At 54.8% G+C, this 12,645-nt stretch overlaps 2 protein-coding genes across 2 annotated transcripts; both read right to left on the bottom strand.

Moving 5' to 3' along the window:
- Positions 1 to 4,323: 4,323 nt before the first annotated feature.
- On the bottom strand, positions 4,324 to 7,843 carry V2A60_001650 (uncharacterized protein; the record flags this gene model as incomplete). Its single annotated transcript, XM_083253008.1, has 2 exons — positions 4,324 to 7,216; positions 7,275 to 7,843. The coding sequence occupies 2 exons, from the start codon at positions 7,841 to 7,843 to the stop codon at positions 4,324 to 4,326; spliced, it is 3,462 nt and encodes a 1,153-aa protein (XP_083109134.1).
- Positions 7,844 to 9,154: 1,311 nt separating this feature from the next.
- Positions 9,155 to 12,037, bottom strand: V2A60_001649 (Choline/Carnitine o-acyltransferase-domain-containing protein; the record flags this gene model as incomplete). The annotated part of the gene is made up of 3 exons (XM_083253007.1): positions 9,155 to 9,330; positions 9,531 to 11,546; positions 11,599 to 12,037. 3 exons carry the CDS (start codon positions 12,035 to 12,037, stop codon positions 9,155 to 9,157), a joined length of 2,631 nt encoding a protein of 876 aa, XP_083109133.1.
- Between the last annotated feature and the right edge of the window lie 608 nt (positions 12,038 to 12,645).

Here is a 12,645-nt window from a genome sequence, read left to right as displayed (position 1 = left end):
AATGAACAGTGGACGAGGTAAGTAAGTAGATTGCAATCTCGAAAAGAGAGAAAAGGGCAAGACAGAAAGATGATGAATGGCTAGGGATGGCCGCTAGCCAATTGTGCGGAGGCGGGGACTCTGTCGCGCGCGCCAGTCATCGGCAAGCCTTCGCTGTGATAAGTCCCTGCCAGGCTACAGGCGAAACTACTTAAGTACTTACTTACTGGATGTGTGGTACTTGCTCAGGTACAACCGTGAGTAAATTGCTTTCGTGGGTACAAGTGTGATATCAAGCTTTGTGGCACATGGCCAAAGACTGTTCGCGCGCCCCAGAAGGCTTCGATGACTCGTCTGTAGCTCTGACTCTATTCGCAACGCCTCCTATACCTTCCAATACACTCAGAAACTCTATTATTGACTACCAACTGCGTGTAGCTAGTTCGTCGAGCTCGGTACACCATGAACGAAACAGACCAAAGGCAACAACGCATATCATCAGTAGGACGCAACGACTGCCATACCTGCCAGGCAACAGGCTGCCACACCCAGAACATGCGAGCAAAACCCTGCCACTGGTGGAGGCGAACAGGCCAACTGGGGCCAGGCTAGCATCTCTTTGTCGCCCACCAGCCTTCCTCGCTACCCTTGGCCTGCCAGCGGGTTTCCTCGCTCAGCTTATTGGATCAAAGGCGCGAAGAATAGTGGGAGGACCGGCACAGCCATTTTTGGCACAGGTACCCGAGCTAACAAAATGGGGCCTCTTTTGCCTTGCTCACATCTTTTTGTAGGGGCGGGCCAGGGGTGGCCCGGTGGTGTTGGTCTTTCGCTTGTACGGAGTACTGAGTGCTGAGTATGCTTGTATGCTTGTGGTTAGTTCTGTTGTGGGTTTGGGGGCGCCGAACCAGCACCGGCACGAGGAGCCAATCGTTTCGAAAAAGAAGTTTGCGACAGGCCGATCAAAAGCTTCTCTGGCTCTTCACCGCGAATTGCGGAGGAATCAGAGAGGAATGCCTACGCGAAACCTCTCTACCAGTTGCTGAGATGCACTATTTGTACCAAGATATCGGGCCTTGTACCACAAAACATGCGTGAAGAATCAAGCCGCCAGCATGGCAGCCCTGACTCTGTGCTTGTCACCCCTACACATCACGTTCAAGTACTCTGTAGGGCCAGCCAAATATACGAGGCTAATAAGTTAGCACAGTATTGCCAGCTACCAGTATCCAGCGACAGTTCTTCTGTACCGCAGCCAAGGAACTGCATAGTGACGTCCTGGCCTACTCCTGTCCCCCAATAAAACTCTCACAAAATGCCAAACTGCCCCAGAAGAACAAGTGCAAAGCCCCGTCAACAAACCACTTTTCGTGTGTTGGGGGCCTGTCATGCGGGTGCGCCTTTCCTGATATCACCACAAAATACGGCGCACAAAGACCGACTTTACCATTTTCCTCTCCCCAGCGAGAAACATGGTGTGCCGCTGGGAGAAACATGGCGTGCATGATCGATCAATTCGTGACAATACTGGTGGCAAACGGGTCACATTTCACCTTTCCTCTCAAGTAGTCCTGAGACTATCTGACGAATGTGTTGATGGCACAGTGGGCGGCTGATACCTGGTTGTTGGGCTCAAGTTATACGTAGCAGTGATGTACCGACGAACCAGCGATGTTGTTGACGATCACCAAGTACGTAGCCTCGTTGATGAGTAGCCAATGTTAACATCGATCAAGCTCGGCTACGGCTCTCTAACCTCGTCTCTGCTCCTACATTCTTGTCCTCTATTTCTCGTCGGCAAAGCAGCATCAACTCTATTACTCAAAGCTGGAGCGAAAAAAAAATCCCTGTCCCTTTCATCTTTCATCACGGAAACCCAACCCCCTCCCAAGGCTCCAATAATCCCATCTAGCTAGCCTCTGGAGCTAACAGGGATCCCTGCAATTTTTTTTTTCTTTCTTTCCATCTCTTGGTCTCAGAATCAAGGCCACACATTCCAGGGCAGGCAGTCATTGACTTAGCGTGGTGTAACGGTGAAGGAAGGAGGTGAGGGGGAGGAATATCGAGACAAGGCCAGGGAGTCTCGGGCTTGTTCGCCGGTGCTCTGGGCCGACCACGCTCAAGCACGGGTGGGTGTGTGTCTCCTCTGTCTCCTCTCTGCCCAGTGGCTGCTGAATTGTGCTGAACCGGAAGCCATGCCCAGGCATAGCGGTTGAGATGTCTCGGACCCCGTCGAAACAGTCGACACCGCCCATCGAAATAATCTCTACGGAGTATCCGTATCCGTACACGCGTGCCGACTACTTTCTGATACACACACGACAACTGACCACTAACAGCAGGCCCTCAGGCCAAAATTTACACTCGGGCCAAGCGTGGCTCGTTCCCTGTCACGATTGCTGGTAGATGCACAGCTGCGATTTGCCCCGGGGGTAGCCCGTCTAGACAGGCGCCTTCCCCTCCTCTGCTTACCAGTAACTGCAGACTACGGAGTACTTACTGAGCAGCCGATAGCTAGATGTCTGCCAATGCAGGGCTGCGTGTGCATACATGCGCGCATGCACCTGGTACATGGGCGGCCAGGCTGCCCAGGCTGCCCATGTAGGTGCATGTTTTCCCTGCCAGCCCTAACTGTCTCGTTTTTTTTCTTCTTCATTCTTGAATATTCTGATGGAAAGAGCAGACCTTACTTACCAAACTGTTCACCTTCAGCGTCGAGTCTCGCCACGCCTCAACAATCTGGAATGTTCTCATTCTCAAGGGCAGCCTCACCGACTTTTCGGAGGCGGTTTACTTGGTGGAGCGAACTGCGCGCCTCTGGGGCCGCCGAGTCCCCAGCGCCAAATCCTGCCATTGCTTCCGGGGAAAAAGCCAGGTGAAAAAAAAAAAAAAAAGCTGTCAATGCTAGCTGGCGTGTTCTGGTGCTGGTCGTCTCCAGTTGTGGAGTGGACAATACGGCGAACAGTTCAACAGCCCACTGTCAGCAACCTCCCTGCTTTACATCAACCAATCCAAGCCCCAGCCTGGGGAATATCCAAAACGTTGCCGAGCGGCTCTGTTTCCTCAGAGGCTACTCAGTACTACCAGTATGAGGATAACGACTGTCTAGCCCCAACCCAGCTTGCTCCTCTGTCAAAGGCCAGTTCACGCGTCGACGCACAGACTCTCCGTGTCCTGAATATCACATCATTTCCATGGTATTGTGAGAATGTCCTTCATTCTTCCCATCCAAGTCTGCCAGCTCTACTCCGTAGCTAGTCCTGCCCTGTCAACTCAAACCTCCCTCGCTCTTTGGCCCACAACACATCCACCCGCCACGCCGACGGGCTCATGCAACGTGATGTCGTCAACAGAGGATCCCCAGCTGCCCAGGCATAACCCATTCACTTGCATTCTGCGGCTTTCTCGCTACCAACCAGTTGGACGTCCGTCTCGTCCCGATCCACACCCGTCCAGGACCCTTAGCCCCTCCTTTAGCCACTTTCAAGATGGAGGGGTAAATTGTCCATTACCAACCCTCAAGTGAGGGGTAGTTGAAGAGGGATAATCAACGTCACAGCTTTGTTAAGTCTCCTTTGTCTAATCCTGCTCGTATGCCGTTTACCGGAGGCTGGTCAGCGCGGGCTTGTACCGACCGCTCGCGGTTGTTACTCGTGTGGTGGGGGTTATTGTTATTTTTTAAAAACTTTTTTTCTTGTGCTGTCCCCAGGCGATGCCGCTCTTGCTTCCCAACCACCCCCCTTTTCTGATGCGACATAACCCTAATGATCCTACATGAACAATCTTTTTGTGTGTGGCATACATGTGCCGGGTTGAGCAGCTGGCCGAACTGTGGTATGTGCGTTGCATGCCAGTAGGCCACAATTTCGCCTGTGATGAATGACTGCTTTCCTTTGTATCTCAAATCTCACTGGCAACCCATTGGAACAAGTTGGGGCTGAAGTATGATACGAACATGTTAGTGTCACATGTCACGTATCGACGACAGCTCACAGCTTCGTTTTCGTTATTTGACGCGATTCTAATAGGTGCCTACATGCACCGGCGCAAGGTGCCGTCTACCTGCGGATCGCCGAGGATGCTATGCTCTGGTGAACACCACTCCCATGTTAATGAGAACTGCGCAGACTGATTACGCCCGGACCTTTTACACACTTCTCTCTACTGAAGAAATACACATCAGTCAAGCTACGAGCTGGGGGAAAGAGAGATTATTCCCGAAATGTGTTGACTACTGGTCGTAGGTGGTAGAACTACTAAATTTAAAATCGATAGCCGAAGGAGCATTGGCGACCGGTAATATTAGCAAAAAGGAGCAGCAAAGGTCTGTCAATAAAACCGAGATCCCTAGACAACGCTGTTGCGAATTGGTATCCAAGACATGGGCCACTCGACCGATGCCGCTGGAGTCCTGCCTTCGATATCTACACCCGGAGATCTCTTCGTTCTGCCAGCCTGCTTTCTGTCAACTTCTGCCCTCTTTTCCACCAGAAGCTCCATCAACGCGACTGCTTCCTCCTCCAGGAAGCGAGGCGCGTACGACTCCAAAAGGGTGCAGATGGAGACGACGGGCCGATCCTCGCCGGCTCCCTGAACCTTGGCCACGACGTACGGATCGGCATCGTGTCGCAGGAACATGCCCATCACTGCGATCCAGTTCTCGCACGCCGTCTTGTGCTGCGGCGGCAGTCTGTCCTCGCGACGGCCGTGCGTGGACGCAAGGTGCGACGCGGCCGCCGCGAGCGCCACTTCCCACGGTGTCTGCGCGTTGTAGGCAAAGTTGGGATCCGTGCCGCCCGCGAGCAGCTCGCTCACCACCGCCGGATCGACGCCCCCGGACGGGGGTGCCACGGCCCGCATAAGCAGGTGCTGTGCGACGTCCTGGTCCAGCACGTTGGCGGACGCGTCCTTGATCGCGACGTAGTGCCGCATGCCCGCGAGGCGCGCCACGTCATAGAAGCTGGCAGCGCCGTGCATGGGAACCAGGCCTGGCACTTCGAGACACCACGACCAGTGGTTATGGTTCGTACCGACTGTTTTGCGGGCAGGCGGCGTCCTTTCTTGCGGCTGCTGCTCCCGCGACGTGCGGCCGCCAAACTTTGTCTCCACGTGTGCAATGTATGAAGCAGCCAGAGGATTTTTCGGAGCCGATCCACCGGCTGCCGGCGGCCTGCTCGAGGAATGTTGTGCGTCAAGATCCAATGTTCCAAAGACGTCGGACTGGCTCTCCATCATGGACGCGCGGTACGACTGTAGATAGCTTGTCAGCTGCGTTGGCGTCCCGGAGGGGCTGGCGCTTCCATCTGATTGCGCGTCAACTGTGTCGCTGCCCGCGTTCGACATGTTGTCGGCTCCATAGACGGCGCGGCAGTCGCCGAGGCGCCACTGATACGCGGCGGCGAGGTCTAGTTGGTCGAAGAGCTTGGGAAAACCTGCGTCGAGCTCTTCTTCGGCATCTCTGGCGTAGGCGACGGCGTCGGCGACGAGGCCCATATCAAACAGCCGCGTGGGAGTGACATCCAAGCCTTTCAGCTGCAAGATGCAAGACTTGACGAGTGCAAGGGATGGGCTGAATCCCGTGCCGGCCGTCTGCGCGATGAGCGCCGCCCACACTCCGGGCTTTGCGATCCAGTCAGACACGGTACGATGCATGAACAGCACCTTCCCGTCCGGCGCGATGCTAGAGTATTTCGCATCGTGAGATTCCAGCAGGCCTGCACAGATGCCCTGGAGCCGGGAGTCCATTTCGCGGCAGCGAAAACCCACTTCATCGATTGTAATTTTCTGCATTGGCGCTTCCTCCGCAAGCAGCTCATCCTCGTCGTCCGCAAAAGACAATTGTAGAAGCGTAATCTTCTCCGGGGATCGTTTTCTGGCAGCCTGAAACACCTGAAGGATCCGTGACGCGTGTGCATGATCTTTTTGGGCCACCATGTGTGCGAACAAGTCATCAATGTCAGCCGGAAGCTGATGCACTTGGCGCTGCAGCTCCGCGATGCCGTCACAGGCAGGCAAACTATGCACCAATGAGCGAACCACAAGCTTTACCCACAAGAAGACCCCTTGTGATTTTGCAACAGTTTCCTGGATCAAGCGCGACACCACGGAATTCTGGGGATGTGAAAGCTGATGCATGCGCGGTTGGCTGTACAGGCAATCCAAAACGTAGTGGCACAGGTCATCATGCGTTAGGTCTTGGAGCCGCAGGGTGGGCAGCCCGACAAATGCTTCTTCAAAGACTCGAAGTGGTCTACTGGAGAGACAAAATTTGACGTTCGGAAGCGCAGCACACTGTGTCGTGAGGCTAATAATGTCAGAGTGCTCCGCGCCGTACTCGTCCAGGCCGTCGATGAAAAAGCACAGCTTAGTAGTCTTGCCGACGGCTTCAAGGACTCTTTGAAAGACTTCTCTTAGCGCAGGAACTGTGAAAGATTCTGGTTCTGGTGGCAGCAGTGGCGAATCATAGGGGATCATGTCCTCCAACGCAGCCTCGGCGCGTGCAGACCACGCTTCCCAGGCATCCGGCATAACCTGGCGCATCAGGTTGCGGTGCCTCTGCAACATGTCAAACAAGAGCGACCTGAGAAGCCCAAGCTGAGTTTTCTGGTCCTCGGCGCCGCTGTTCCAAAAGAAGAAGCTGTACACCTCGCAGGGCTGGCCGCCGGCCCAGAGCTCGAGCTCCTGCTGCGTGGTCTTGTTTTCGTACAGGTATCGCATGAGGGTCGACTTCCCGCAGCCCACCATGCCGTTGATCCAGTAGATGCCGTCTCCGTGACGAAGCCAGTCGACAAAGTTGCTCCAAGGCACCCGTGCGTTTTCCGCGTCCTTGTAGATCCAGTTAAATGTGCGCGCGTGCGCCTTCTCTACGCTCTCGCGGCGATCGGCCATGGCCGCGAATGAAAGGCTCGTCAGGATGCAAGTCTCGACGGCAAGGGAGCGAAGCTCGTTTTCCAGTCGCGAGTTGGTGAGGCGAGATATCTTTCGGCTTTTGCTCTGGTCGGGGGTTTGGAGAGAGCCGATGCTGTGGAGGATGTCAGCCGCCGATATCCCCAACGGGTCGTCATCACCGTCGGTGTCTCTGCCTGACTCGTCCAGCTGGAGCAGTCTACGAGATTGAATTTGCATCTGAAGAATAAAGGCTTCTTCGCTGTTGTAGAAAGAGTCCAAGATGCGTGATGTAAACTTCTTCAGCTCCCGTGACGTCTGTGGTCGCTGGCTTGCCAGATAGCTGAGAGCATCACTGGTAACCTGGTATAAGCCACTGCTGCTGAGAAGGGAAGACAAGGAACCGTGCTTACCGGAATGAAACCAGAACCCGGAACTGAGCATCTCTTCGAATTTCCCAAATGGTATCCTCCAAAGTTTCCATTTCCCGCCCTTCCCAAGTCGCGCGGAACGCGTTGTGAAAACCGGCCCAGGTCTGGAACTGCATCAGTCCAGGCTGCTGCTGCCTGTCCAGCGCTTCCAAGCCGTCGGCGCCCAGAACCGAGCGCCATCTCTCCGACAACGCATTTTTCCGCGGGTTATGCTGGTTTGTTGTGCTCTCGGTCCTGGGCCTCAGCCGAGCCAGATGGGCGAGGAGATTCTGCGCCCCGCCCAAGCATCGAGCATAGAGGACCTCGAGCGCCGCGGCGTTCTCCTTGTTGGAGACATGACCGACGACGGTGGCGTACCTGGAAGGTGCTTGCCGCTTCAGGCTCTGCTCCAGAGACACGAGGTCCTGGACGAGGACCTGTACATCGATGCTGTCCGCGAGGGCGCCGCGAGCGGGTTTATACAAGCTTGGTGAGCGGGAAAGCAGCTTGCTCCCATAGTCGGAGAACTGCATCAGCGTGGACGCGAGCGAGAGCGCGGCGAGGGCGTCCATGGTGCCTGATCGGTGGGCATGCTAGGTGACGGCCGTAAAATTCGTCCTTGGCTGCCGGGTGCGCGCGAGGCAGAGAATAAAGGTGTCCTGGTGACGCGAACCAACCCACGGGACTTTTATACCCAGTGGCAAACAGCGGCCGTTTGGATAAATGTCACGAATGGCCTTGGCCCGTGTCTGCAGTGAGGCTGAGCTCAAGCAGCGAGTTGGCGGGGTCACTCAAACCGCACGGCTGTGTAACACGCGACTAGTCACTCGCACTTTTGGTATGATAGGTGTGTCACTGCTTTTATAAGCAAATTGTATTTGAAAATGTCTCACACACCGGACTGGTAATACGCTTCTACGCCGTTCTGGCCACGTTGTTGCGGGGTAGACACGCACACTGTACGGAGTAGGTAGTTACTGTGATGTAAGAAAGACGGTTAGTTGACAGAACACAATTGCGGATGGCATGATAATGGCATTGTTCTCGGTTAACCGGAAGAAGAAGTTCAGACAAGATAGACTGAAAGAATATTGACTGATCTTATTGTATTTGAATTTTATTTCTAATGTTTGCCCTCATGACCCTGTCGTTATGCGTGTCGTCATGCCTTGGTGAAGGGCAGGAGGGATGCAATGCGTGCACTCTACCACAGACATCCCAGTGGCGAGATCCTGTATTGCGTATATGCTGAGCAGACTCGCAAGAACAAAGGAATGATGGAATGATTCCGAGACGTATGGCGAAATTTTTTCGGGAGCCAGACACGAGCTCAATCAACCTTGTACATCTGCCGATACCGTGTGTGTGCTGAACTGACGTGTCACTACATACATATACGGGAAAATATGCTCAATGACGTGGATACAGGTTCCTCGGCATGACGCTCAGCATGTTTTCGTGAGACATATTTTTCCATATGCAAAGAGCTCACTGGTTCTCGCCAGTGCTGGAGGGGTCCCAGGCTTCGATCGGTGGCGGCGGCGTCGACGCAGGCAACTACAATCTCAACTTGTTCAACGCTGTGTCGTCTGCCAGGATGCTAGCAATATATGAGAGAAAGCAGGTTTGGGCTCAAAATAACATCCCAAAGAAGCTCAAAGTATTGGGGTTTCGGATTTTCGATGAATTTGTGAAAGGAAAGCTGCACATTACAAAACAGTCCTACGTCCACCTCACCGGAGCTGTAGCAAACCACGTTTGTAGTCCATGGATTCTCGTGACATGTTTGGTCGTCATCAAGATATTCATTATCATACATAGCATCATTTCTTCCAGAAACTCATTTCCCCAAGTTCCACCTCCCCGCGAGCCTACCATGCCTCTTACTCGGCTAGGCGCAACTTCTTGCCAACATCACCACGACGTCTAGCCTGCACGGCAGCTCGTTCTGACGGCTTTGTCTGCTCCACAACGTCAGCTGCGTCTTCGGATTTGCGCGCCTCGGTTGCCTCGCGGGCTTTGAGTGCCTGGAGAAGCATCCCTGCATCGAAGAATCCATCTGTGAGGTGTCATGTCAGTAGCTGCAAAAATGTTTCGCATGCATAACGGGGCAGTATAAGAAAAAAAAAAAAAGATAGGCTATTTGAAACAGCAGAAGTGTTTACCAAGAAACGAGAAAAAAAAAGTCTCGTTCGAGATAAGGGAAGAGGCATGTAATAGAGAGAGATACTACAAGATGGGTGAATAGTGGTGACTTACATCCGCCTAATTCGTCGTCGTCGCTGGCAGGCATGCTGTCGTCAACTACGCCAGACTGAGATTGCTGCACGTCGGAAGCGGCAGCGCTGGCGCCCTTGGTGGGTTCAGCACCGGTAAGCGGCCGTCCGCGGTTCTTGACCCGGCTCACGGTGCCGGCCTGTTGCGGGCGGGAAGACTCGGCCTCGCGGGCGCGGCTGACTTTGGCGGTCGACGATTTGCGGTTGGACAGGCGCAGGATGCGGCGGATCTCGAGGAGGTAGCTCTCGAGGGCGTCGACGAAGCGCTTCGTCTGGCGGTGCTTGGAGGACACGCAGATGGAGATGCTCTCGTCCTTGATGATGTAGCCGATGCCGAAGCCCTCGCCGGAGGTGGGACCGAAGCCGAAGTGGCGCAGCGCTGGGTTGCCGCAGTTGGACGTGGACAGCACCGTCGTGTTGAGCTTGTCCCAGCCGCTGTCGGCGAACAGCAGGGGAAGTTCCTGGTTGGAGGATCCCCGGGAGCGGGAACCGGTGCTGTCGCCGCGGCCGCGCGTAGGGCGCGCCACTTCGATGGCGGTGTCGGAGGCGTTGGAGGGCTCCTCGCCGTCGGAGAGGGCGTCGCGGGGACTGGCAGTGCCGTAGCTCTCACCACTAGACATGTCGCTATAGAAACCGTCGACGTACTTTTGCCAGACGCAGTAGAGAGCGTACAAGTGTCTATCGCAGCCCTCAGCCTTGGCACAAGTGCGCGTGTTGGCCACGTGCTTTTGGCAGGCAGCCTTGAGAGCTTCCAGCTTCTTCTCAACTGGGTTGTCGCCCCAGAAAGTTTGTACAAAGTTGACAGACTCGTCGGTTACGGGACGGACGGCTTCTGTGCGGCCGTGCAGGTAAACTTTGGTCATGGCGGGTTCGTAGGTGCATTCGACACGACCATAGAGGCCGTAGTAGGCGGCTTGGAAAGCCATCTGGACGTAGGCGTCGGGTGAGAAACCCATGGATGTGATGAAATTCTTGCCGTAAGTGCCAAAGTCGAGGCACTGAAACTCATTTTGCTCAATGAGATCGGCCAGGCGAGTCTCGGCGAAGCGGACAGCGATGCTCAGCTCAGGCTTCATGTCCCAGCTCAACTTGCGCGGAGTGGTGTTGACGTCACCGAAGCTTTCCGGATCGCGCTTGGAAGGATCCGGGCTGGTTGATGTCCAGAGTGAAGGGGCCTGGCCGTTGATAGAGCGAGCAAATCGTAAAATAGTGTCTGTGTAAACATCACTGGCAAAGCGCAAAACGGTATGGCCATCGACGCCAGTGTGCTCAAAGTTGATGCCGGCACTACCGTTCTTGCAAACGATAATCTGCAGCTTGTCATACCATCGATTTGTACAGGTACCAATCTGCACACCGTTCTTGACCTCGCTCGTGCCACACAGCATGTTTTGACAGAGATCAGCGACGCTCGTGGGCTCGCTGTAGTCGAGGCAGAGGGCAAAGAGGGCCGAGTCAACAATGTTGAGGCAGTCGGCGTTGTTGGATTCGGGCTCGCGGGTCAGGACATCTCTCAGTCCGGACCAGACCTTTCGGTTCTCTGTGCTGAGCACGCCCACTGCACCCTTGGCAGCTTCTTGGATGGGAGTCTTGACAGCATCATCAATGATTGTCTGCAGGTTGACAGCGATGTCGCGTTCGGTCATGATGGCGTCGGAGTTGTCGTCGAGGACATCGAACCAGTAGAGCTGACCGTGGCACATGACAACCATGTGCTTGGAGTTGGGATCCTGCTCAATCTGGCAGCCGGCCTCGGTGGGGACACGGGCAGTGCCAAAGAGGCGAGAAAACTGGTACATGCAAAGGGGGGTGCCTTTGACCATGTCGGGAGGAAGCTCTTCCTTTCTGACTGCACGAATGAACTCAAGCGCCGACACGACTAGCGATGCAGCTCGGGTAACCTGATTATTTCTGGCTGGCGTGGGATCGTCTTCAAGCAGGAAGAAGGGGTTCAGGTTGAGAACGACGGGATTGTCATAGTTGAGGTATGAGTCGTACCCTGCCTTGTTAGAATCAAGGCTTGTCAAATAGATCAAGTTAACACAACTTACAAAATTGTTCAATGTAGCTTGTTTTGCCCTGAGCATAACTCCTTAGCTTCTCTTGAAGTTCTGGCCCGTCGCGTCGCAGGAACTCGTCGACAGCTTGCTGGGTATCTGAACGCTCGCGGGGAGTCTGGAGAGGCTTGAGAGCCTCGACATATCTGCGGCACGTGGAGGCGAGCTCGGGAATGGGAAGCTTCGGCAGTTTGTCCTGGCTGGCAAAGGTAACACCACCCTTGCCGGAATCGCTCGACATTGGGAACTTTGTGTAGACGGAGGGCCGTCTTTCCGAGTCCGAAGGTGGTGTGTTGGAGTCCCTGCGCAAGTCCTCTGGCTTGAGGGTATTGTCGGCAAGAGTTCGCGGAGTGCTGGCGTATGGTGAAGGCTCGAGAGCAAGAGTCTGGCCGAGAGGCTGCGGGGAAGCAAATGTTCTAACCTCAGTCGTCATGTTTGCGATTAGCTATGAAGCGTGGGTTGCTGGGGGTGGTATAGGTTGTGCAGTATGCTTGAGAATAAGACGTCGTCCTAGGAGTAGAGGGGCGAGACGGTGGTGCAGATGTTGAGACCGCGGAGGGCGGTACGGTAAAAGTAATGGCAGTCTTGAGTGCAGTAGGCTGGCATCTCACGAATGACGACTGGTGACCAACAGAGTCTTGATAGAGCAAGACTGCGATGGAGCCAGTTAAGGTGCAGTGAGTTGGGGTATGAGCGAGGCTTCAAGAGGGTATGTAAGACGAGGGCAGGTATGGGGAGGAGGGCAAGTATTCTAATATAAAGACAGATGGGCACGAGCCTGGGTAGTGAGATGGGATGGGACGGGGGCGTGAAGGGGTGCGGCTCATGACGGGGGCGTGGGTTGAGGCTGCATCCTAATCATCGACAGGCGTGGGCAAGGCACGATCGGGAACGCCATGGGGAGACTCTCGAACTAGAGAGACGGGGTGGGGGGTCTATCCCGGAGGAGGCTCGTGAAGCCAACGCAAGTCGAGTAATACCAAGTCATTTCAAAGCCAAGGGCCAAGGAGGGAAAGGTAAGCGAAGCCTATGTAGTAAGGG

This window comes from Cordyceps javanica, chromosome 1 (assembly GCF_051103115.1).
Source record: "Cordyceps javanica chromosome 1, complete sequence".
Classification (NCBI taxonomy): Eukaryota; Fungi; Ascomycota; class Sordariomycetes; order Hypocreales; family Cordycipitaceae; genus Cordyceps; species Cordyceps javanica.
The sequence above is the reverse complement of the archived record's forward strand: the minus strand, read 5'-3'. Positions and strand labels throughout refer to the sequence as shown.